At 46.8% G+C, this 25545-nt stretch overlaps 2 protein-coding genes across 8 annotated transcripts in view; one reads left to right on the plus strand and one right to left on the minus strand.

Moving 5' to 3' along the window:
- The window catches only part of LOC132398709 (potassium voltage-gated channel subfamily H member 2-like), a 197862-nt gene that overhangs the window by 142504 nt on the left and 29813 nt on the right, over positions 1 to 25545 (plus strand). For 2 of the 7 annotated variants that reach the window (XM_059978544.1, XM_059978553.1), the window contains one exon: positions 2897 to 3384. The exons of the other annotated variants lie outside the window; for them this stretch is intronic. In XM_059978544.1, the coding sequence (XP_059834527.1) occupies positions 2897 to 3124 (228 nt within the window). In that variant the 3' untranslated portion in view covers positions 3125 to 3384. Of the gene's footprint in view, positions 1 to 2896; positions 3385 to 25545 lie in introns of those variants that run through there. 7 annotated transcript variants of the gene reach the window in all.
- On the minus strand, positions 3800 to 20048 carry LOC132398703 (amiloride-sensitive amine oxidase [copper-containing]-like). The gene is made up of 4 exons (XM_059978513.1): positions 18450 to 20048; positions 11478 to 11766; positions 5763 to 5895; positions 3800 to 4140 (listed from the first exon to the last, which is right to left on the minus strand). Exons 1-4 carry the CDS (start codon positions 19996 to 19998, stop codon positions 3865 to 3867), a joined length of 2247 nt encoding a protein of 748 aa, XP_059834496.1. The 5' UTR covers positions 19999 to 20048; the 3' UTR covers positions 3800 to 3864.

The raw sequence follows: 25545 nt of genomic DNA on the forward strand, positions 1-25545 counted from the left end.
ACAACAACATCAGGCATACTGCTAGTGCCTTGCACAGTGAAGAATTCTCATTTAGTTCTTCAGTCTTCTCCTTGTCCCCCGTTATTATTTCTCCTGCCTCATTTTCTTGCAGTCCTATATCCACTCTCATTTCTCTTTTATTTTTATACTTGGGGGAAAAAAAGCTTTTATTATCCACTTTGATATTATTTTCTAGCTTGCTTTCATAGTTCATCTTTTCCCTTTTAAAGATTTTTGTAGTTGCTCTCAGTAGTTTTTAAAAACTTCCCATTCCTCTGTCTTCCCACTAATTTTTGCTTTGTTGTATGCCCTTTCTTTTGCTGTTACAATAGCTTTGACTTCCCTTGTTAGCCATCGTTGTACTATTTTACCGTTTAAGTATTTCTTCATTTTTGGAATATATATGTCTTGCACCTTCCTCATTTCCCCTTGAAAAGCATACCATTGCTGCTATGCTGACATCCCAGCCATTAGCTCTTTTCAATTTACTTTGGCCAACTCCTCTGTCATATCTGCAATTTCCCTTATCCCTGTGATTTCCCTCAGATTTTACTTTCTCCATATCAAATTTCAAGTTGAATTCAATCATATTGTGATCACTGGGTCCCAAGGTTCTTTTACCTTAAGCTCCCTAATAGCCTTCGGTTCAGTACATAACACCCAATCAAGTATAGCAGATACCCTAGTAGGCTGAACAACAAACTGCTCTAAAAAGCCATCTCTTAGGCATTCAACAAACTCTTGAGCTCCATTACCAACCTGATTTTCCCAATCGACCTGCATGTTAAAATGGCCCATGACTGCCATAACATTGTCCTTTCGGCATGCCTTTTCTAATTCCTGTTGTAATCTGTGGCCTCCCAGCCACTGTTGGAAGGCCTGTATATAACTGCCATCAATGTCCTTTTACCCTTGCAGTTTCTTTACCAACCCACAAGGATTCAACATCTTCCGATCCTATGTCACATCATTCTACTGATTTGATGCCATTCTTTACCAGTAGAGCCACACCACCCCCGCTGCCTACCTTCCTATCCCTCCGATATAATGTGTAATCTTGGACATTCAGCTCCCAACTACAACCATCCTCCAGCCACAATTCAGTGATGGCTACAACATCATACCTGGCAATCTATAATAGTGCAACAAGATCATCCACCTTATTTCTTATACTCTGTGCATTGAGATACAACACCTTGAGTACCACATTTACTATCCTTTCTGATTCTGCATCCTTCATGTTTTGATACTCAGCCTGTTGGCTGCAACTAAGTCCCATCACCTGCCTGCCCTTCCTGACAGTCTGACTGTATGCTGTCTTTAATATTTTTTAACCATCTGTCCTATCCTGAGTCACTTCACTCTGGTTCCCACCCCCTGCCAAATTAGCTTACAACAGCTCTAACAAACTTGCCCGCAAGAACACTGCCTCCCCCCCCCCTCGTGTTAAGGTGCAACCTATCACTTTTGAACAGGTCATACCTTCCCTAGAAGTGATCCCAATGATCCAAGAACCTGAAGCCCTGCCCCCTGCAAAAGCTTCTCAGCCACGCATTTATCTGCCAAATCATCCTGTTTCTACCCTCACTGGCACAGGCAGAAATCCAGAAATTACTACTCGGAAGGTCCTGCTTCTCAGCTTGCTACCTAGCTGTCTAAATTCTCTTTTCAGGGCCTCTGTACATTTCCTTCCTATGCTATTGGTACCAATATGTACCAAGACATCTGGCTACTCTCCCTCTCCAAAATGTTGTGGACATGCTCTGAGATGCCCTGACCCTGGCACCTGGGAGGCAATGTACCACCCAGGTGCCCTGGTCATGTCCACAGAATCTTTTGTTTGTTTCCCTCACTATTGAGTCCGTAGTACTATTGAGACATAGTACTTGTGGACTTCAAGGTGATCAATCATGTTTCCAATTATTGGCCTACCAATATTTCTTAGTAAACTATTTCTTTCCTCTTTCCCAGCTGGTGCAGTGCTGTTCACACATGTATATCTTCACTCCCTTCCTCCAAGTCAGTGATATTTATTTTGAGCTGTTCCAGCCCCAGGACTAGCCCTCATGCTAGCCACAGCTTACAGGTCACCAATACCCCTTCACACTGCCTCCTGCCCGAGGCCAACCCTCTATCCATGTGCCAACACAGCCTCTATCCTCAGCTTGTGGTGGCACCTGGTCAAGAACCTTTGCAACTCCAGATACGAAGAAATTGGAAGTGATGGATGTGGGTTAAATTGTAACATCTAAGTAATGTTTAGAGGGCTATAGTCTGGGTACAGGTAAATGGGACTGGCAGAAAACCAGAACAACAGGGACTAGATGGGCTGAACAGCCTGTTTCTGTGCCGTGGTGCTCTATGACTTTATGTACTGGGTCCCTTCACCCACTCTGGTGGAAACTCTCCTCCATCCCTTTGGTGTGACTTCCCTTTCACAAACCCGTCCCTTCCTTACCATTTTCTTTCCATCCCTCCAGGTGTGACTTCCCTTTCAGAAACCCATCTCTTCCTTACCTTTTCTCTCCATTCCTCCGGTGTGACTCCCCCTTCACAAACGCATCTCTTCCTTACCTTTTTCCATGCATCCCTCCCTTATACATTGATTGTGATATTTCCAGCAATGGATGTGGGAGAGATTAGCCAGTAATTACATGCTGTTGTTGAATCTTGGTGCCATGTGGAGAGTTTGCAGGATTCTTTCAATGATCATTGGGGTTGTTTGGAAGATTTAACCAATACATCCACTCTCTCTGTACTTTTTCACTTGGCCCAGTGGGGTGCAGGTACCTGGTCTGGGGACTCCCACAACTCCAGGGATTGTGACAGGGCCGTTAGATGGGGTTACACCCTTCAGCCCATCTCTGCTGTCCTGACCCTGCTCTCTGTGTTCCAGGGGGATGCAGGGCAGAATTTGGGCCCTTTCTGTGATGGAGATCCGTGGGGGAGCAACAAGTTGGATGGGTGTGGCCCCCATCCCACGCAGCGTGAAGGGACAGGAGGCTGGGCACAGACTGATCAAGACTCAGGACACCCTGGACGTCGGCAATCAATGCCCGAGCAGCGGGCAGTCCCCTGCAATGTTCTGGAGCCCCGTAGGTTTACCTCCAACCCTGGCAGCTAATGGGATGTGGATGGGGGGAAGGGGGTGGCCAGTGATGGGTGATGTCTATTGGCAGATGAGTGTTCCAGGGAGTTCCAACTGAGATGACAGTAGAAAAGGTTGTGCGGTAAATTAACAACTTGCTGGCCTCTCATTTGAAGGCTGAGGAAACATTCCCTTTACTGTTGAATTGGAGATGAAATCACTGACTGCTTTGGAAGATGATTTAATTCTGTGTTTCAATACGAATAAATGCTGAGGTTTCAACCTCACCTCTGATGGAGCAGAAACTGTTGGCACTCAGCTGATTAACCAGTCACAGAGAAGTCAGGTGATGGGGGTGTTGGATAAGAGTAGTGTGGGTGACTGGAATGCTTGGGAGAGAGGGTCCAGCATTTTGGTTTAGGATGGTGTGTGAAGGGACGTGTAGAGGGCTGACTCTATTACAGGTGCTGGGAATGGGTGTTGATGGTTACTATGGAACTGTGGATGAGTGATTGTGGGTGGTGGAGGGGATTGGTGCATGGTGTTGTGGGTGGGTAAGGCCTGAGGAGAGGCAACCGTATCAGGGTGTTGGAGCAAGGGGTTTTGTTGGGATGTTGGGGTTTGGTAAGGCCTGGGCAGGGTGACTCTGTGAGGGTGTTGGGGGAAGTTGTTGGAGGGTGGCAGGACTTGAAAGGGGGTGACTGTGGGGGAGGGTTTGGTAAGAACTGCGGGTGTTGATTACATTCTCAGCCCTGCCAGGCCACGGGCAGTACTCCTCAGACCGGTAGGTAGGTGCCATTGTAGGTGAAGGGACGAGTGACTGGGCATTGGGGACTTGTGAACTCCGTCCATCTCTCGATGTTCACCCCACGTGCACATCCAAGATCTGGCTGAACAATAACCACGTCCGGTGAAGCCACTGATGGGTCCTCCTGGAAGAAGTTGAAGGGGCGGAGGAGAAATCCCACAGCATTTCCTGGAGTACTGGTGTTAGGAATGTCTTCTGCATGGGGGATATGTAGGAAGCCGACTGTTACCCAGGCAACCAGATCCTGAAACAAGCAGAAGTGGAGACTCCATCAGTAATCCTGGGAGAGACTGGGGACAGGGTGGTGAACCTTCTGGAAAACACTCAGGGTGGGAGCTATCACACCTCAAGTATTGTGCATTCTGCCCCCCACTGGAGTCAGTTCTGTGTCCTCCAATCCTCATTCTTGGGTCTGTCCTTTGTCTCACCACATTAACCTGGTGTGTCTCTCCTGTTTTCAGTGGGTATCTCCTTTCCCCATTACTGGAGCTCCCTCTTCCCCTCCTCCTACCATTATAGAACAATACCACACGGTACAGGCCCTTCAGCCCATGATGTTGTGCTGACTTTTTAACCTACTGAGATCAATCTAACCCTTCCACATGGCCCTCCATTTTTTTCATCCATGTGCCTATCTGCTGTCATCCACCTTCATTCCAAAGAGCAAAGTCCAGCTCGCTCAACCTATCCTCTTGCCTTCTTAACCAACATATCAACTTGCATGGCAACTTTGAGAGAACTATGAACATTCACCCCAAGATCCCTCTGTTCCTCTGTACTGCAAAGAATTCTGCCATTAACCTTGTACTCTGTCTTCAACTTTGACCTTTCAAAGCAAAATACTTCACACTTCTCTGAATTGAACTCCATTTGTAGATGCAGCTGTACACCAATGTACTGTTGTAACCTACAACAACCTTTCACACTATCCAAAACACCACTAACCTTTGTGTCATGTGCAAAAATACTAACCCTCTCCCCCTCACTTCTTGTTTCTAAAATTCACAAAGAGCAGGGTGTCCCAGAACAAATTCTTGTGGAACATCCACTGGTTGCAGATCTCCAGGTAGAATGTAGTCCCTCCACTACCACCCTCTGCCTTCTGTGGGAAGGCCAATCCTGAATCCATGCAGCCAAGTTTCCCTGGATCCCATGCCTCCTGACTTTCCAAATGAGCCTACTATGGGGAAACGTCAAATGGCTCAGTAAAATCCACATACGCCACATCCACATCTGCTGCTCTGCCTTTGTTTTGTCAATTTGTTTTGTTACTTCCTTGAAGAACTCAGACAGGCTCCTGAGGCACAACCTGTCTCTCACAAAGACATGCTGACTAATGCTAATCAGACTATGCTTCTTTAAAAGATCATAAATCCTGCCTCTGAGAATCCGCTCCAATCTATCAGCACTAATCGTTGGTCTAAGTTCCCAGGGTTATCCTGATACTTTTCTTCAATGAAGAGTTAACATTTACCACCCTCCAGTCTTCTTGTACAACTCCTGTGGCCAGTGAGGATGCAAAGATCATCAGCAAAGAGAGAGCAATCTCTTCTGCTTCCTGTAGTAACCTGGGGTATATCCCATCAAGCCTCATGGAACTTTTTCAAAAGTTTCAGCGTATTATCTCTTAACATCGATATGTTCCAGCATATCAGCCTGTTTTTTGGTGACCTCACATTAGCCAATGTCCACTCACTGGTGAATACTGAAACAAAGTACATTTTAAGGCCTCCCCTACCTCCTCTGATTACAGGCACATCTCCTCTTTTATCCCTGGTTGGACCTACCATTACCCTCATCAAACAGTGGGGACATTATGAGGAGACATTCCCCTCTCCCTCCTCACTTCCAGCCCTGGATGCTTACCTGGTTGGTGATGTTCTCGTTGTTGTGAATGAATGTCTCGAAGTTGACATTGGGATCCCAGGGGTTGTTCTGCAGGTAGAGGCTACTGCTGCAACATTCGTTCTCCCGGAATTTAGTGACAGCTAAGTGATACCTGGAACAGGGAGGCCATCACTGGAGCAGAGAGCAAGGGTGGGTGGGGAGCTTCTCATAGGGCGAGGGAGAGGAGCAGTGGGAGGAGAGGGATGATAAGAGGGTGAGGAGCTAATATGCAAGAAAAGGAAGGAGAGTGAGAGAAGGAGAGAGGAGGTGGAGGAAGATGAATTATTTACGGTGTGAGAGGATGAGGGAAGGAGAGGAAGTAAAGGAGGGAGACAGGGAGGAGATAAGGAAGAGTGAGGGAAGGGGAGGGTGAGAGGGGGGCTGGGGAGGGGGGGCGGCTGAGAGGGGTGACGGGGAGGGGGAGATGGAGGGTGGGGAAGAAAAGGGGGCACTGGGGTATGAGGGGTAGGGGAGGGAGTATGGATGAGAGGGGGAGAGTGATGGAGAGCATGGTTTGCGGTTTAGAGGAGTGGGCGGGTGGGGTGATAGGGCTTTGGCTCAACGGGCTTTGGCGGAAATGGGAAGAGGCTTCTTGTGACCGTTGAGCCTTATAGTAAAGGGGTAAGTTACAGGATTTTTTTATTTAGTAATAACAGTAGCATTAGAGGTATGAATCTAGGGTTAGTGTTGTGCTTGGAGTGCCAGATGTGGGGACCCTCAGAGACTCCCAGCCTCCTCAAGGATTACATCTGCACCAGGTGCATTTGGATGAATCTCCTTAAAGACCGTGTTAGCGATCTGGAGCTGCAACTTGATGACCTTCAGCTAATTAGGGAAAGTGATTGATAATACCTCTAGAGAGATAGTGGACAGTGCCTCTGTGACAGTCCCCCTCAGAAATCAATATATCGTTTTAGATACTGTTGGAGAGGTTGACCCGACAGAGTAAGACCACAGCGAACGGGACTCTGGTACTCTGCCCAGTGCTGTGATCAAGAGAGTAAGGAGAAATGCAGTAGTTATAGGGGATTCCATAGTGAGGGGAACAGACAAGAGATTCAGTGAGCCGGCAGGGGGAAGCTAAGTTGGCAGGAGGAAGGAAACCAGGGTGTTAGGGTCGAGGAAGAGGAAAATAGAAATAAGTCAAAGATACTGTGCAGCAAAGATGGCAAGAAGGACAGGCAGGTGAATAGACAGGATAATTTGCTGTGCGATAGAAATATAGCAAAATCGGTAACAGATACTGATCTAAATGTACTGTACTTAAATGCACGCAGCATTAGAGATAAAGTGGATTGGGAGCTGAATGTCCAAGGCTACACAGTGTATAGGAAAGTTAGGAAGGTAGGTAAAGGAGGTGGCGTGGCCCTAATGGTAAGCAACGATATCAAATCACTGGAAAGAAGGGGCATAGGATCAGAAGAGGTGGAATCCGAGGTGGGTCGAGGTCGAGTTAAGAAATGGCAAGGGTAAAAATACACTAATAGCAGTTATATACAGGCCTCCAAACAGCAGCTGGGATGTGAACTACAAGTTACAGCTGGAAATAGAAAAAGTGTGTCAGAAGGAAAATGTTAAGATAACTATGGCAGATTTTAATATGAAAGTGATTGGGAAAGTCTGGAAGGTGCTGGATCTCAGGAGAGGGAGTTTGTAGAATGCCTACAGGATGGCTACTTGGAACAGCTTGTCCATAAGCCCACCAGGGGATCGGCTGTTTTGAATTGAGTGCTGTGCAATGAACCTGAGGCAATTGGGGAGCTATTGAGTTCAGTTTCAAATTTGAAAAGGAGAAGCTGGTATCAGGTGTATCAATATTTCAGTGGAACAAAGGAAATTACGATGGTATGAGAGAGGAACTGGCCCAAACTGATTGGAAAAGTAAGCTAGATGGAGGGTAGAGCAGAAGTGGATGAAATTCCTACAAGAAATTAGGAAAGTGCAGGAAAAATATTTTCCAAGAAGAAAGAAAATCAGGAATGGAAAAATGGCACAAATGTGGCTAACGAGAGAGGTTAAGGCCAAAATAAAAGCAAAAGAGGTGACGTACAAGGAAGCAAAAATTAGTGGGAAAACTGAGGACTGGACGACTTTTAAAAAACTTACAGAAGGAAACTAGGAAAGTCATTAGGAAGGAAAAGATGAATTATGAAAGGAAGTTGGCAATTAAGATACCTGATAGCCAGAGGTCTCAGGGAATAGAATTAGGTACAGTCAAGATTACTAGAGAGAAAGTGCTTGGGAAGCTAAATGGACTAAGGATAGATAATTCTCCTGGACCGGATGAGGTGCACCCATGGGTTCTGAAGGAGGTGGCTTTGGAGATTGTGGAGGCATTGGAAATGATCTTCCAGGAATCAATAGACCCTGGCATGGTTCTGGAGGACTGGAAGGTCACAAATGTAGTTCTGCTGTTTAAGAAAGGAGGGAGGCAGCAAAAAGAAAATTACAGACCTATTAGTCTGAAATTGGTAGTTGGAAAGTTATTGTTGATCCTCAAGGACGAGGTTACGAAATACCTCGAGGTGCACGACAAGATAGGCCCAAGCCAGCATGATTTCATGAAGGGAAGATCCTGCCTCACCAACCTGTTGGAATTTTTTGAGGTAATCTCAAATAAGGTTGACAAGGGAGAGGCTGTGGATGTTGCATATTTGGACTTTCAAGAGGCCTTTGATAAGGTGCTGCATAAGAGGCTGCTTAATAAAATGAGAGCCAATGGAATTACAGGAAAGATATTGGAATGGGTGGAGCATTGGTTGATAGGCAGAAAGCAAAGGGTGGGAATAAAGGGATCCTATTCTGGTTGGTTGCTGGTTACTAGTGGTGTTGGGTCCGCTTCTTTTTACACTGTATATCGATGATTTAGATTATGGATTAAGTGGTTTTGCGGCTAAGTTTGCGGATGACACCAAGATAGGTGGAGGAGCAGGAAGTGTTGAAGAAACGGAAAGGTTGCAGAGAGACTTGGTTAGTTTAGGAGAGTGGGCAAAGAAATGGTAGATGAGATACAATGTTGAGAAGTGTATGGTAGTACATTTTGGAGGAAGAAATAATCAGGCAGATTATTATTTAGATGGGGAGAAAATTCAAAAATGGGAAGTGCAAAGGGACTTGGGGGTTCTTGTGCAGGATATCCTGAAGGTTAACCACCAGGTTGGATCGGCAGTAAGGAAAGCGAATGCTATGTTGGCATTCATTTCAAGAGGAATAGTGTATAAGAGTAAGGAAGTGTTGATGAGGCTCTATGGGGCACTGGTGAGACCTCATTTGGAATACTGTGTGCAGCTTGGACCCCCATCTTAGAAGGGATGTACTGATGTTGGAGAGAGTTCAGAGAAGATTTACGAGGATGATTTCTGGAATGCAAGGCAAACATATGAGGGGCGTTTGTCGGCTCTTGGACTGTATTCATAAGAGTATAGAAGAAGGAGAGGGGATCTCATAGAAACATTTCAAATGTTGAAAGGGTTGGACAGAGTAGATGTGGAAAGTCTATTTCCCTTGGTGGGTGAGTCCAGGACAAGAGACCACAGTCTGAGAATTAGAGGGTACCCGTTTAAAACAGAGATGAGGAGAAATTTTTTTAGATAGAGGGTCGTGGATTTATGGAATTCGTTGCCACATACAGCTGTGGAGGCCCAAACATTGAGGGCGCTTCAGGAGATTGAAAGATATCTAATTAGTCAAGGTATCAAGGGATGTGGGGAAAAAGCTGGAAATTGTAACTAGATGGGAGAATAGTTTAGCTCATGGTGGAGTGGCGGAGCAGACTCAATATGCTGAATGGCCTGCTTCTGCTCCTTTGTCCTGTGATCTTGTGAGAGATTGAAGAGGAAGTATTCACATGGGATGAGGGAGGGAAATGGAAGCAAACAAGATATGAGAGAGAGAGAAGGGGGTATGGCAGGAGGAGGGAACATAATGTCTGAGAGATGGAGGGAGAGAGAATTTGAATAGGGTGAGGAGAGAAATGGATGCTGTGACAGAGAGAGGGAGAGTGTGAAGGGGACAGAGAGTGGGAGAGAAGGTGATATGAGGTGGGGTACCACGGTCCAGAAGGTGAGATCCCATGGGATGCAGATGAGCAGCCAGTTCAATACAGAACTGCCTTGGTGGTTGTGGTCAGAGAGTATGGTGGAGGGTTGTTGTTCACTCTGGACCAGGAGTGCATCTCAAGGACTGGTGCTGGCTCCACAGTTTTCACATATATTAACAATTTTGGTGAGAGTGTAGGTAGCATGGTCAGTAAGTTTGTGGATTGCATAGAAAACTGTCAAAGGTTATGGTGGTTTATACAGTAGATAACAAATAAGAGAAATTCTGCAAATGCTGGAAATCCAAAGCAACACACACAAGATACTTGAGGAACTCAGCAGGTCAGGCAGCAACTATGGAGATAATTAAACAGTCGATGTTTTGGGGTGAGACCCTTCTTCAGAACTTGAAAGGAAGCGGGAAGATGCCAGAATAAAAAGGTTGGGGGTGGGGAAGGAGGATTGCTTGATCAGTTGCAGATATGGAGGAGGAAATGGAAGAGGGAGTTTAATCCAGGCATGTGTGAGGTGTTGCACTTTGGAAGATCAAGTGTAAGTGGACAGTACACTGTTAATGGCAGGACCCCTATTAGTGTTGATGTACAGAGAGATCTTGGGGTCCAAGTCCATAGCTCCTTGAAAGTGTTAATACGGTGGTAAAGAAGACATAAGGGAGACTTGCCTTATTAGTTGAGGCACAGGAGTTCCAGAGTTGGGACGTTATTTTGTAGCATTATAAAACTCCAGTTAGACTGCATCTGGAGTATTCAGCTCTGGTTGTCTCCTTACAGGAAGGCTGTGGAGATGGTGCAGAAGAGGCTTACCAGGATGCTACCTAGACTAGAGCGTATGAGCTACAACAAGAAGTTGGACAAACTTGGGTTTTTTTCTACGGAGCAGCGGAGACTGAGGGGAGATCCTATAGAGGTTTATAAAATTATGTGAGGCAGAGATAGAGCAGACAATCAATATTCTTCTCTGCAGGGTAGAAGTGTTGAAAAGAAGAGGGCATGTATTTATGGTGAGAGGGGTAAGTTCGAAGTAAATGCTGGGGGCAAGATTTTTATTTTCAGGAACAGTGTAATGAGTGCCCAGGATATGATGCATGGGGTGGTGGTAGATGCAAATATAATACAGGCTCTTGGACAGGCACATGAATGTGCAGGGAATAGAGGCATATTGACATTGTGTGGGTAGAAGTCATTAGGTATCATTAGCTTTAATATTTTGGCACAACATTATGGGCTGAAGGTCTGTACTATTCAATGTGATACAACATGGAAAAAGATCCTTTGGCCCACCAGGTTCATGCTGACCAAGGTTCCCATCTGATCTAGTTCCATTTGTCTGCATTTTCTGAACTTTTCCTGTCTATTTACATGCCCAAGTGTCCTTTAAATGAACTTTGCTCGCTCCAAAGCCCCACCACTGTCTGTGAGGAGAATATGCTCTCAGGTGCTTTTTAGATCTTTTACCTCTCACTATTTTGTGTGCCCTCGAGTTATTGATCAGTCTTGACTTGGTGGGCAGAAGGGTGTGTTCCTTGACACCACACCCACACTCTGGGCTCGACTGGAGGGTCTTCCCATTGATCTCAGGTTTATGAAGTGTCTAATGCCACACCTGGAATTTGCTCCTGATTGGACAGTGACCTTACCTTGCCCAGGTAATTGCCTTCTCCTCCTCGCAGTCCCGAGGCAGGACACGGTCAGCCTGGGAGTTGATCTGGATGCGATAAGCCCGTGGGTGCTGCCACTTGTTCAGCTGTGTAGGGTTGTAGAAGACCAGATACCTGGGCAGCGGTTTGCGGAAAGCAAAGGCAGCTGACCGCTCACGAGCCCTCTGTACCCGGTCCAGTCGAGACTGCACAATGTGGGCTCCTGGACTCCAAGGGTTGCTGATGTTCTCCAGCTTCAGCTCCAAAGTTTCAAAACTGTTGTGGATTCCTGTGGACCACAAGACCATAGGACATCGGAGTAGAATTAGGCCATTCAACTAAGAGTCTACTCTGCCAATTCATCATTTATTATCTCTCTCATTCTCTTGCCTCATTTCCATAAGCTTTGCCTCCTTAATAATCAAGAACCGAGCAAGCTCAGCTTTAAATATGTCCAATGACTTGTCCTGCATAGCTGTCTGTGGCAATGAATTCCACAGATTCACCAGTCCCAATACTGACCCCTGTGGAACCTCACTGGTCACTGGCATCTAACTAGAAAAAGCTCCCTTTATTCCTAATCTTTGTCTCCTGCCAGTTAGCCAATCTTCTATCCATGCTTATGTTTCCTGTAATACCATGGGCATTATCTTGTTAGGCTTACTCACGTGCAGCACCTTGTCAAAAGCCTTCGGAAAATCCAAGTAAACAACATTCACTGACTCTCCTTTGTCTACCCTGTCTGTCTGTCCCTCAAAGAATTTACAGATTTGTTAGGTAAAATTTGCCCTTAAGAAAACCATGCCTTCAGGTGCCTCCAAGTATCCCAAAACCTCATCCATAATAATGAACTGCAATGTGTTTCCAAACACTGAGGTTAGGCTAACTGGGTTAGAATTTCATTTCTTCTGCCTCAATCTTTAAAGAGTGAAGTGACATTTGCAAATTTTCAGTTTTCTGGAACCATTGCAGTGTTTAGTAATCATTGAAATATCATTATTAATGCCTCCACAATCTTTTCTGTTACCTCTTACAGAACCCTGGGGTGCAGACCATCTGGTCCAGGTGACTTACCTATTTTCAGACTTCCCAAACTTTCTCCTTAATGACAGCAGCTACACTCACTTGCATCCGATGACACTCTAAATTCTGGCACACTGCTGATGTCTTCCACTGTAGAAGACCGATGAAAAATACTGATTAATTTCATCCACTGTTTCCTTGTCCCAAATTATTCTCTCTCCAACAGCTTTTTCCAGTGGTCCAATCTCCACTCTTGCCCCTTTTACTCTTATGTACCTGAAAAAAACTTCTGGTGTCCTCTTTTATATTATTGGCTAGCCTACCTTTTTATTTCATCTTTTCTCTCATTTTGGTTTTTTTAGTTGCCTTCTGTTGGCTTTTAAAAGCCTCCCAAATCCTCCTACCAATTTTGGCTATATTAAATGTCCTCTTTTTTACTTCTATTCTGTTGTTGACTTCCCTTGTCAGCTACAGTCCTCTTAAAATATTTCTTCATCTTTGGGATGTATCTAGTACTTTCTGAATTTCCCCCAGAAGCTCCAGCCATTGCTGTTCTGCTGTCATCCCTGCAAGTGTCCCATTCCAATCAACTTCGGGCAGCTCCCCATGCTTCTGTAATTCCCTTTACTCCACTAGAATACTGATACATCTTACTTATCTTGTCCCTCTCAAACTGCAGGGTGAAATCGATAGTATTATGGTGACTGTCTCCTAAGGGTTCCTTTACCTTAGGCTGTCTAATCAGATCTCATTCAATACACTACATCAATCCAGAACTGCCTTTGTTTTACCCCTTGATCATGATCCCACTAAGGAGCACCAGGACATTGTCTCCCACACCATCACCAACCTTATCAGCTCTGGGGATCTCCCATCCACCGCCATCAACCTCATAATTCCCACACTTCCTGTTTCGACCTCCTACCCAAGATCCAGGTAGATCCATTGTCTCAGCTTGCTCTTGACCCACCGAACTCATTTCCGCATGCCTCGACACTGTTTTATCCCCCCTTGTTCAATCCCTTCCCATCTATGTTGGTGACATTTCTCACACTTTGAATTTTTTCAATAATTTTAAGTTCCCTGGCCCTCACTGCCTTATTTTCACCATGGACGTCCAGTCCCTACATACCTCCATCCCCCACCAGAAAGGTCTCAAAGCTCTCCGCTTCTTTTTGGATTCCAGACCTAACCAGTTCCCCCTCTACCCCACTCTCCTCTGTCTAATGGAATTAGCCCTTACACTTAATAATTTCTCCTTTGTCTCTTCCCACTTCCTCCAAACTAAAGGTGTAGCTATGGGCACTCGTATGGGTCCCAGTTATGCCTGCCTTTTTGTTGGCTTTGTGGAACAGTCCATGTTCCAATCCTATACTGGTATCCGTCGCGACATTGACGACTGCATTGGCGCTGCTTCCTGCACACATGCTGAGCTTGTTGATTTCGTTAACTTTGCCTCCAACTTTCACCCTGCCCTCAAATTTACCTGGTCCATTTCTGACACCTCCCTCCCCTTTCTTGATTTTTCTGTGTCTGTCTCTGGAGACAGCTTATTTACTGATATCTGTTATAAGCCTACAGACTCTCACAGCTTCCTCTTCCCACCCTGTCTCTTGCAAAAATTGCCATCCCTTTCTTGCAATTCCTCCATTTCTGCCGCATCTGCTCTCAGGATGAGGCTTTTCATTCCAGGACAAAGGAGATGTCTTCCTTTTTTTTAAAGAAAGAGGCTTCCCTTCCTCCACCAACTCTGCTCTCAAATGCATCTCTCCCATTTCACATACATCTCTCACCCCATCCTCCTGCCACCCCATGAGGGATAGGGTTCCTCTTGTCCTCACCTACCACCTCATCAGCCTCTGTGTCCAACATATAATTTCCGTAACTCCTGCCACCTCCAACAGGATACCATCATCAAGCACATCTTTCCCTACCCCCCCTTCTGCTTTCTGCAGGGATCGCTCCCTACGTGGCTCCCTTGTCTATTCGTTCCCCCATCTCTTCCCACCGATCTCCCTCCCGGCATTTATCCTTGTAAGCGGAACAAGTGCTACACCTGTCCTTACACTTCCTCCCTCACCACCATTCAGGGCCCCAGACAGTCCTTACAGCTGAGGCAACACTTCACCTGTGAGCTGGCTGGTGTGATATACTGCGTCCAGAGCTCCCGGTGCGGCCTATATACAGTATTGGTGAGACCCGACACAGACTAGGAGACTGTTTCGCTGAACACCTACGCTCTGTCCACCAGAGAAAGTAGGATCTCCCAGTGGCCACACATTTTAATTCCACATCCCATTCCCATTCTGATATGTCTATCCATGGCCTCCTCTACTGTCAAGATGAAGCCACGCTCACGTTGGAGGAACAGCACCTTATATTCTGTCTGGGTTGCCTCCAACCTGATGGCATGAACAGTGATTTATCTAACTTCTGTTAATCCCCCTCCTCCCCTTCTTATCCCATCCCTTATCTATCTATCTATCTATCTATCTATTTATTTATTTATTTATTTATTTATTTATTTATTTATTTATTTATTTATTTATTTATTTATTTAGTTTTTTTCTTTTTTTCTCTCTCTGTACCTCTTACAATCACTCCTTGCCTGCTCTCCATCTCCCTCGGGTGCTCCCCTCCCCCTTTCTTTCTCCGTAGGCCTCCCATCCCATGATCCTTTCTCTTCTCTAGCTCTGTATCCCTTTTGCCAATCACCTTTCCAGCTCTTAGCTTCATCCCTCCCCCTCCTGTCTTCTCCTATCATTTCCAATCTCCCCCTCCCACTTTCAAATCTCTTCCTATCTCTTCTTTCAGTTAGCCCTGACAAAGGGTCTTGGCCCGAAATGTCGACTGTACTTCTCCCTATAGATGCTGCCTGGCCTGCTGTGTTCCACCAGCATTTTGTGTGTGTTGCTTGAATTTCCAGCATCTGCAGATTCCCTCGTGTTTTCCCTAGTGGGCTCAACCACAAGCTGCTCTAAAAAGCATTCTTGTAGGCATTCTACAAATTTCCTCTCTAGGGATCCAGCACCAATCTGATTTTCCAAATTTACCTACATATTGTAATCACCCATAACTATTATAACATTGCCCTTATTACATACCTTTTCCTGTTGTACATTATATCCCACTTTGTGGCAACTGTTCAGGTGCTTGTATATAACTCCCATCAGCCCTTACAGTTTCTTAATTCTACCAACAAGGATTCCACATCTTCTGATCCTCTGTCACCTCTAAGGATTTGATCTAATTTTTTTTTAACCAATAGAGCCTCCCTCATTTCTCTACCTACCTGTGTATTCTTGGATTTTAAGCTCTCAACTATGATCTTTCAGCAGTGTGGAATATCAAGTTCAGCAGCTGAGAACTGGTCCCATGCCCAGAACTCCCAGATGAATTGGGCATCTGGGAGGATCTAGGACGCAAGGAAGAGGGAATCCAGATCACCAGGGTTGAGAGGGGCTCCCCAAAACAAATTCAGCCCCCCAAAATGCCTTAAACTTCCAACGGCCTGCAAAAAGGATAATAAGGTCCCAATAAGTGTTCAGGGTGGGAAGGACAGTGCCTAAGGAGCATCACGCTGCAGGAGTGGCGGTACTGAGGCAGCATCAAACTGTGGGAGTATGGGACTAGGGGAGAGTCACACTGTGGGAGTATGGGACTGGGGGAGAGTCACACTGTGGGAGTATGGGACTGGGGGAGAGTCACACTGGGAGTATGGGACTGGGGGAGAGTCACACTGTGGGAGTATGGGACTGAGGGAGAGTCACACTGTGGGAGTATGGGACTAGGGGACAGTCACACTGTGGGAGTATGGGACTGGGGGAGAGTCACACTGTGGGAGTATGGGACTAGCGGAGAGTCACACTGTGGGAGTATGAGACTGAGGGAGAGTCACACTGTGGGAGTATGGGACTGGGGGGAGAGTCACACTGGGAGTGGACTGGGGGAGAGTCACACTGCAGGAGTATGGGACTAGGGGAGAGTCACACTGGGAGTATGGGGCTGGGGGAGAGTCACACTGTGGGAGTATGGGACTAGCAGAGAGTCACACTGTGTGTGGGACTAGGGGAGAGTCACACTGTGGGAGTATGGGACTGGGGGAGAGTCACACTGTGGGAGTATGGGACTGGGGGAGAGTCACACTGTGGGAGTATGGGACTGGGGGAGAGTCACACTGGGAGTATGGGACTGGGGGAGAGTCACACTGTGGGAGTATGGGACTGGGGGAGAGTCACACTGGGAGTATGGGACTGGGGGAGAGTCACACTGGGAGTATGGGACCAGCGGAGAGTCACACTGTGGGAGTATGGGACCGGGGGAGAGTCACACTGTAGGAGTATGGGGCTGGGGGAGAGTCACACTGTCGGAGTATGGGACTGAGGGAGAGTCACACTGTCGGAGTATGGGACTGAGGGAGAGTCGCACTGTGGGAGTATGGGACTGGGGGAGAGTCACACTGTGGGAGTATGGGACTGGGGGAGAGTCACACTGGGAGTATGGGACTGGGGGAGAGTCACACTGGGAGTATGGGACCAGCGGAGAGTCACACTGTGGGAGTATGGGACCGGGGGAGAGTCACACTGTTGGAGTATGGGACTGGGGGAGAGTCACACTGTCGGAGTATGGGACTGAGGGAGAGTCGCACTGTGGGAGTATGAGACTGAGGGAGAGTCACACTATGGGAGTATGGGACTGGGGGGAGAGTCACACTGTGGGAGTGGACTGGGGGAGAGTCACACTGCGGGAGTATGGGACTAGGGGAGAGTCACACTGGGAGTATGGGGCTGGGGGAGAGTCACACTGTGGGAGTATGGGACTGGGGGAGAGTCACACTGTGGGAGTATGGGACTGGGGGAGAGTCACACTGTGGGGGTATGGGACTGGGGGAGAGTCACACTGTGGGAGTATGGGACTGGGGGAGAGTCACACTGTGGGAGTATGGGACTGGGGGAGAGTCACACTGTGGGAGTATGGGACTGGGGGAGAGTCACACTGTGGGAGTATGGGACTGGGGGAGAGTCACACTGTGGGGGTATGGGACTGGGGGAGAGTCACACTGTGGGAGTATGGGACTGAGGGAGAGTCACACTGTGGGAGTATGGGACTGGGGGAGAGTCACACTGTGGGAGTATGGGACTGGGGGAGAGTCACACTGTGGGAGTATGGGACTAGGGGACAGTCACACTGTGGGAGTATGGGACTGGGGGAGAGTCACACTGTGGGAGTATGGGACTAGCGGAGAGTCACACTGTGGGAGTATGGGACTAGGGGAGAGTCACACTGTGGGAGTATGGGACTGAGGGAGAGTCACACTGTGGGAGTATGGGACTGAGGGAGAGTCACACTGTGGGAGTATGGGACTAGGGGAGAGTCACACTGTGGGAGTATGGGACTGAGGGAGAGTCACACTGTGGGAGTATGGGACTTGGGGAGAGTCACACTGTCGGAGTGGCGGGACTGGGGGAGAGTCACACTGTGGGAGTATGGGACTAGGGGAGAGTCACACTGTGGGAGTATGGGGCTGGGGGAGAGTCACATTGTGGGAGTGGCGGGACTGAGGGAAACTGTTGCATCCACTCCTGGATCAGTAAACTGCTGGGCTCGTCCTGATGGTGTAGCTCCTGGACCCAGTGCGAATGAGCGGAGACCACAGTGCTCAGGGCTCACGGACCGGTGGGCTCTGGGCTGGAGGAGGGGTAAACTCTGGAAATGAACTGTATGGGAGAATGTGTAGGGTTGGGGGCTTAGGGGCAGTTGAGGCATTATTGGTGTGGGGATTGTTTGGGAGTGCTGTAGATAGAAACATCTCAGACAGGGAGGACTAGGCTGAGTTGAATGCGGTGTGGAAGGGCATATTTGGGGCAGGGAAGTGTTTGTGGTTAAGATGTGTGGGAGGGACGTGTGGAGGACAAAGTATATGGGGGTGAGTGATGATGCCCCACACACCTGCCACATCCAGGTCCACCCTGTAGTGTACCAGATGGGTGTGCAGGTTGCCCAGCAAATTCTGTTGGACCCTGATGCCATAGTTGAGTCCCTCAGGAGTGAAGAAGGAGGAATGGATGTAGCCCGTGGCGTGGACCTTGACCTCCAGCACCCCGTTCTGGTAGAAGATGAAGTCCCAGATATAGTCGTAGTTGAAGACAGTGGACGTGGTTCTCAGCAGCAATACTTGACCCTCCAAACCAGCGTAGAAGTTGTAGCCTCCATTGTAGTTATTGCTGAAATGCCTGCGCAGAGGGACCCCAGTGGGAAACTCGAATATACACAGGGCATTCCTGTAGCGTACAGGTTGGTCACTGTCGAAGAAGTGGTAGGTGTCTATGTAGGTGGCAAAATCCGGGCAGTCAATGCCCTTTGCCAGCTCGTACCCTCTCACCCCCATTCCCCAGGCCACGTCCATGTACTTGGTCTGCATGGTGGCGGGGCTGTGGCCGGAGTAGAAGGCAACAGCTTCCTGCAGGCTGACCTCATAGGCGATGGGCTCACCATTGAATTGGATGTCAAAGAGCTGGATGCCTGTGGACGAACGGACTCGGAAGGCAAAGCTCCAGCCTCCGTAAAGGACCGAGTTCCCCTTCACCCAGTACCTCTGGCCATGTGGCTGCCAGGCCTGGGGCCCACGGGTACTGGTTTGGGTTTGGAAGTGTCCGCGAGGACGGTAGGAGGAGAAGAGGTTCTCCTTGTGGAGTTCGGGCAGTTTGACCGTAGCCACCAGCCCTCTGTTGTACTTCTCCACCAACTGTTCCACGCTGTCAAAGTACTGGCCATTGTACCAGACCTTCTCCACGGTCCAGAGCCTGGGGTCAGTGCTCTTGTGGTTGAGCAGGATCTCCAAGCCAATCGGGTGGATGAAGAAAGCGTCCACATCTCGCTGGATAATGAACCAGGACTTTCTGTCCCCTGACTTCTCCCCTCTGGGGGCCACGTCAGTAAAGGTCAGGCAGTGGTCAGTGCAGTTGTGGAACCAGGCGCCGCTGATCTCCTTCAGCAGTGGGGTGGCCACCTTGGTAACCTGGGCCAGCTTCCTGTACAACAACTGGTACTCGACCGATGTGACGGGTCGGGACGTGAACTTGATGGAGCTTCTGCCTCTTGGCCTGGCAGGGTGGTGATGCCGGGGCAATGGCAGTGGTCCCACCACATACTCAGTGACTCTGGGGACTAGCTCAGCACCAAAGAAGATCACCACCCTGGCCTCACGTTTTGGGGGACAGATGTATCCCTGCAGGAACTGGAGCACATCCTGCTTTTTGGGGGGCTGCAGCTCGATGAGGAAGATGTAGTTTTTCCTGAGTGTCAGTGTTCTGGCAGAGGAGAGGTTGAGATGCTTCTGAGATACCAGATAGTTCCTCACTGCCTGTATCTCGGTGACACTGAGGTCAGCAAACACAGAGGCACGGCGATAGTACTGGAGGGAGTGTGGAGGCAAGCTGGCTTCACTCCACAGTGCCAGGCCAAGGAAGAACCACAGCAACCTCACTGCCCCCAGCATCGTCCCTCAGCTGGTACCGAAGATCTCTTATTACATGTCTTTTCACACCAGAGGCTGCAGGGGGAAGGCAACAAGTTAGTATGGCATTTTATTGTATGGGGGAAGGGGGTAAGGGGGAAGGGGGTAAGGGTAAGGGAGAGAATTGTCCATTCCAGAATTTCTCTTTATCCCTGAGTCCATACCAACAATTACCCACCCACTCCCGCCAATCCCATCCCATTCCCACCACCTCCATCCAGATTTCATTCTTCACCCACACAGAGTGTGATTTACAGCAGTTACCCACTGACCTGCACAGCATCCGGTGGAAGGAAACCAGAGCACCCAAGAGAAGTCCATGCAGCCACTGGGAGATTGTGCCAACTTGCACAAAGGCAGTGACAGAGTTTGGGATCAAACCCAGATTTTTCTAACCTCTCACATGGTAAATCACTGGGTTCCGGAATCAGAGTTGTATGGAATACAGTCCACTGAGGTTCTGCTGACATTATTGCTTATTAGTACTAATCCCACTTACCTGCATTAATTGGAATTGAAATTGGATTACAATTCTCACATGGACTGAGCTACAATGCAAAGCTTAGTTTGCAGACAGTGAGATGGGGGAGTCATTAAACTGGAAAGCAAGCAGAAAAGATTCATGAGGATATTACCAGGCCTGGAGAGTTCAAGGAGTGACACACCAGCAGGGTTTGAAGTCGCCTCCAATTTACTCACCAAGACTCCTACGTTTTCATCCAAATTGTTCATGTGAATGACAAACAATAGCGGATTCAGCATTGAGGGCCGTGCCACACCACTGATTGTAGATTTCCAATGTGAAAAACAACCCTCCATGTACCTGCACAAATGCGTCTTAAATTTTGCATTTGCACCCACCTTTACCTCATTCCAGCTCATTACAAGTACTGACCACACTCTGTGTAAAGAAATTACCATCGCAGATCACTTTTAAATCTCTGTACTGTTGTATCTGTTCTCTGGTTTTCGACTCCTGAACCCTGGGGAAAAGATAATGACCATCCACTTTATCCATACCCCTCATGGTTTGATAAATTTTCATGAGGTTACCTCTCAATCTACCCTTCAAGGAATAAAGATCCAGCATGGCCAACCTCTCTGTATAATTCAGGCCTTATAGTCCAAGCAGCATCCTTGTCGATAGATACCCTCCAGCTTGACAATGTATTTCCTCTAATAGGGTAACCAAAACTTGGACACAATATGCCAAGTGTGGTTTCTTTAACAACTTAGACAGCTGCAACATTATGTTGCTACTCTGAAATAGTCGACTTGGATAGATTTTAATGGTTTAAGATCATAAGACCATAAGATATAGAAGCAGAAGTCGGCTATTTGGCCCATCAAGTCTGCTCCGCCATTCAGTAATGAGCTGATCCAATTCTTCCAGTCATCCCCACTCTCCTGCTTTCTCCCCATACCCTTTGATGCCCTGGCTAATCAAGAACCTATCTATCTCTGCCTAAAATGCACCCAATGACTTGGCCTCCACAACCGCTTGTGGCACCAAATTCCACAGATTTACCACTTTCTGACTAAAGTAATTTCTCTGCATCTCTGTTCTAAATGGACACCCTTCAATCCTGAAGTCATGCCCTCTTGTCCTAGACTCTCCTACGATGAGAAATAACTTGGCAATATCTAATCTGTTCAGGCCGTTTAACATTCGGAATATTTCTATGAGATCTCCCCCTCATTCTCCTGAACTCCAGGGAATACAGCCCAAGAGCTGCCAGACGTTCCTCATACAGTAACCCTTTCATTCCTGTAATCATTCTCGTGAATCTTCTCTGAACCCTCTCCATTGTCAGTATATCCTTTCTAAAATAAGGAGCCCAAAACTGCACACAATACTCCAAGTGTGGTCTCATGAGTGCCTTATAGAGCCTCAACATCATATCCCTGCTCTTATATTCTGTTCCTCTAGAAATGAATGCCAACATTGCATTCACCTTCTTCACCACTGACTCAACCTGGAGAACAATCTTTTGGGTACCCTGCACAAGGACTCCCAAGTCCCTTTGCATGTCTGCATTTTGAATTCTCTCCCCATCTATATAATAGTCTGCCCGTTTATTTCTTCCACCAAAGTGCATGACCAGACACTTTCCAATATTGTATTCATTTGCCACTTTTCTGCTCATTCCCCTAAACTAAGTCTCTGTTTCCTCAACACTACCCACTCCTCCACCTATCTTTGTGTCATCAGCAAATTTAGCCACAAATACTGTAGTCCAAATCATTGACATACATCGTAAAAAGCAACAGTCCCAACACCAACCCCTGTGGAATTTCACTGGTAACTGGCAGCCAGCCAGAAGAGGATCCCTTTATTCCCACTTTCTGCTAATTAGTCAATGCTCCACCCATGCTAGTAACTACCCTGTAATTCCATGGGCTCTTATCTTTCTTTGCTCCTAATATGTGTCACCTTGTCAAAGGCCTTCTGAAAATCTAAGTACATCACATCTACTGCATCTCCCTTGGCTACCCTGCTTGTAATTTCCTCAAAGAATTGCAGTAGGTTAGTCAGACAGGATTTTCTCTTCAGGAAACCATGCTGTCATGTGCCCTCAGGTACTTGGCAATTTCATCCCACAACTTCCCAACCACTGATGTCAGCCTCATAGGTCTATTGTTTCCTTCCTGCTGCCTCCCACCCTTCTTATATAGCGGAGTAACATTTGTAATTTTCCAGTCATCCGGTATAATGCCAGAATCTATTGATTCTTGAAAGATCATTGTTAATGCCTCTGCAATCTCTCCAGCGACTTCCTTCAGAATCTGAGGGTGCATTCCATCAGATCCAGGAGATTTATCCACCCTCAGACCATTAAGCTCATTGAGCACCTTCTCGGTCATAATTTTCACTGCGCATACTTCACTTCCCTGACACTCTTGAATGTCCAGTATACTGCGGATGTTTTTCACTATGAAGACTGAGGCAAAATACTCATTCAGTCCCTCTGCTATCTCTGCATTTCTCTTACAATATCTCCAGCATCATTTTCTATTGGTCCTATATCTACCCTTAACTCTCATATATATATATATATAGGCTTCCTTATATATCCTTTCTTTTGCTTTTACTTTGGCTCTGACTTCACTTGTCAGCCACAGTAGTGTCCTTCTTCCATTCAAAAACTTTTTATTATTTGGAGTATATCTGTCTTGCACTTGCTTCATTTTTCGCAGTAACTTCAGCATTGCTGCTCTGCTGTCCTTCCTGCTAGTGTCCCTTTCCACTCAACTTTGGCCAGTTCCCCTCTAATACCATTGTAATTTCCTTTATTCCACTGAAATTCTGACACATTGGAATTTAGTTTCTCCTTAAATTTCAAAGTGAACTCGATCATATTGTGATCACTGTTCCATAAGGTTTCCTTAACCTTAAGCTCTCTTATCATCTCCGGATCATTGCACAACACTAAGTCCAGCACAGCCGATCCCCTCAAGGGCTCAACAACAAGCTGCTCTAAAAAGCTATCCCTTAGACATTCTACAAATTCTCTCTCTTGAGGTCCAGTACTGGCATGGTTTTTCCAATCCACTTCCATGTTGAAATCCCCAATGATGATCATGGCCTTGATCTTCTGATACATCTTTTCTATCTCCTGCTGGCTGCTGTTTGGAGGCCTGTATACAACTCCCATTAGGGTCCTTTTACCTTTGCCATTTCTTAACTCAACCCATAGAGACTCTACATCTTCCGATCCTATGTCATCCCTTTCTAATGATTTAATATTATTTCTTATTCACAGGGCCACATCACCCCCTCTGCCTACTCACCTATCTTTCCTTGGACCATATATCCTTTGACATTCAGCTCCCAATGGCTGCCAACCTTTAGCCAAATTTCAGAGATTGCCACAATGTCATACTTGGCAATCTATAGCTGAATTTCAAGATCGTCCTTTTCATTTCTTATGCTGTATGCATTCAAAAATAATGCACCACGCTTCTATTGTCCTGTGAATCATCTCACTGCCTCATCTCCTGCCTGTCCTTTCTATCACCTCTGTTGCATGTTATCTTTGATTTATTTCTGTTTTTCCCCTTCCTCACCCTATCATTCCAGTTCCCAACCTCCTGCCAAATTAGTTTAAACCCTCCCTAACAGCTCTATTAAATAGATCTTACTGATAGGTTCTACTAATCAATGCCATAATTTCAAGTGATTGGTGCAGTTGAACCATCACTGTTGACTCTGCAGAATCCTTCAGCTCCACTGGCAGGTTAAATGGACATTTGTCAATATCCTGTCCTGGGCCAACACCACTGTGTTTTAAAAAAAAAGTGCCTTCTCACATCTTCTTTGAAGTGACATGCTCTTACCTTAAATACAAATGTACATGTCCTCTGGTGTTAAACTTTTTGACCTTAGAAAAATGACAATATCAATGCTTCTCATAATGCTATAAACCTCTAACAGACCTTCCCTCCGCCTCCACTGCTCCAGAAAAAACAATCCAAGTTGTCCAAACACTCATCATAACCCAGGGCCTCTAATCCAGGCAGCATCCTGATTAACCTCTTCTGCACCTTCTCCAAACCTTGACATCATTCCTGTAATATTGTGACCAGGACTGTATGCAATATTTCAGCTCCAGCCTAATTAGAATTTTATAAAGCTGCAACATAACTTCTTGATTTTTGAGATCAATGCCTTGACTAATAAAGGCAAGCATGCCATAGCTTGCTTAACCACCTTATCAACCTTTGTAGACACTTTCAGGAAGCTATAAATTTGGACCCCAAGATCTATCCAAAGAAGGGAGAAGTAAATCATTATTTTCACAAAGTGAGATTATAAAACTTTAGGGAGGGCACTTGGAAAAATGCTGGGTTACCAAAGAAGGTCAACATGGTTCTGTGAAAGGCAAGGTGCTGTTTATAACACAAGTTACAGCAGTTGGATGATACTCGGTCCCTGAAAACTGCCTCCCCATGCAATATCATTATAGCTGATACCTGCTGTTATCAACTTCTCTCCTGTGCCAGTTAACCATCATCCTCAGTCCACAATTTTTCCACTTTAAATTCCCCCAGTGACCAGACTGCACAACCTCCAGGGCACATTTGCCATCCTCTGCCAGAAGTTCCTAAGCACTGCACATGTGAACATTTGATGTACGTGTTCGGCTGAGGGGCCAATATTGTGATACCATCCATGGGTTTATTGCTGAATGCCCTTAAGTGTGAATCCTCAGTTATTAATTATCAGCCCCAATCTTACACAAATCTTCAGTGGATGCCATCTCCTTGGCCCTACATTCATCCTTGCAACATCTAGAAAGTAAAGACATCTGCATTAGACTATTGTTTACCAATTACACATCTAACTTCAGTACCATAATTCCAAGCAAACTCTTCTCCAAACTCCTAGACCTGGGGCTCAGCACCTCCCTCTGCAACTGGATCCTTGACTTCCTGACCAGCAGACTGCATTCAGTAAGGACAGGCAGCAACATCTCTGCCACAATTATCCTCAACACTGGTGTCTCACATGGCTGCTTCCTCAGCTCC

The sequence above is a fragment of the Hypanus sabinus genome, chromosome 1 (assembly GCF_030144855.1).
Source record: "Hypanus sabinus isolate sHypSab1 chromosome 1, sHypSab1.hap1, whole genome shotgun sequence".
Classification (NCBI taxonomy): Eukaryota; Metazoa; Chordata; class Chondrichthyes; order Myliobatiformes; family Dasyatidae; genus Hypanus; species Hypanus sabinus.

What these genes read in the sequence shown, in the direction of transcription:
- LOC132398703 (XM_059978513.1), bottom strand. Translation starts at nt 19,998, where the DNA reads ATGCTGGGGGCAGTGAGGTTGCTGTGGTTCTTCCTTGGCCTGGCACTG. An exon ending in GGTGGACCTGGATGTGGCAG is followed by an intron (nt 11,767 to 18,449) that starts GTGTGTGGGGCA and finishes TGTGGTCCACAG; the next exon opens with GAATCCACAACAGTTTTGAA. An exon ending in AAGGCAATTACCTGGGCAAG is followed by an intron (nt 5,896 to 11,477) that starts GTAAGGTCACTG and finishes TCCCTGTTCCAG; the next exon opens with GTATCACTTAGCTGTCACTA.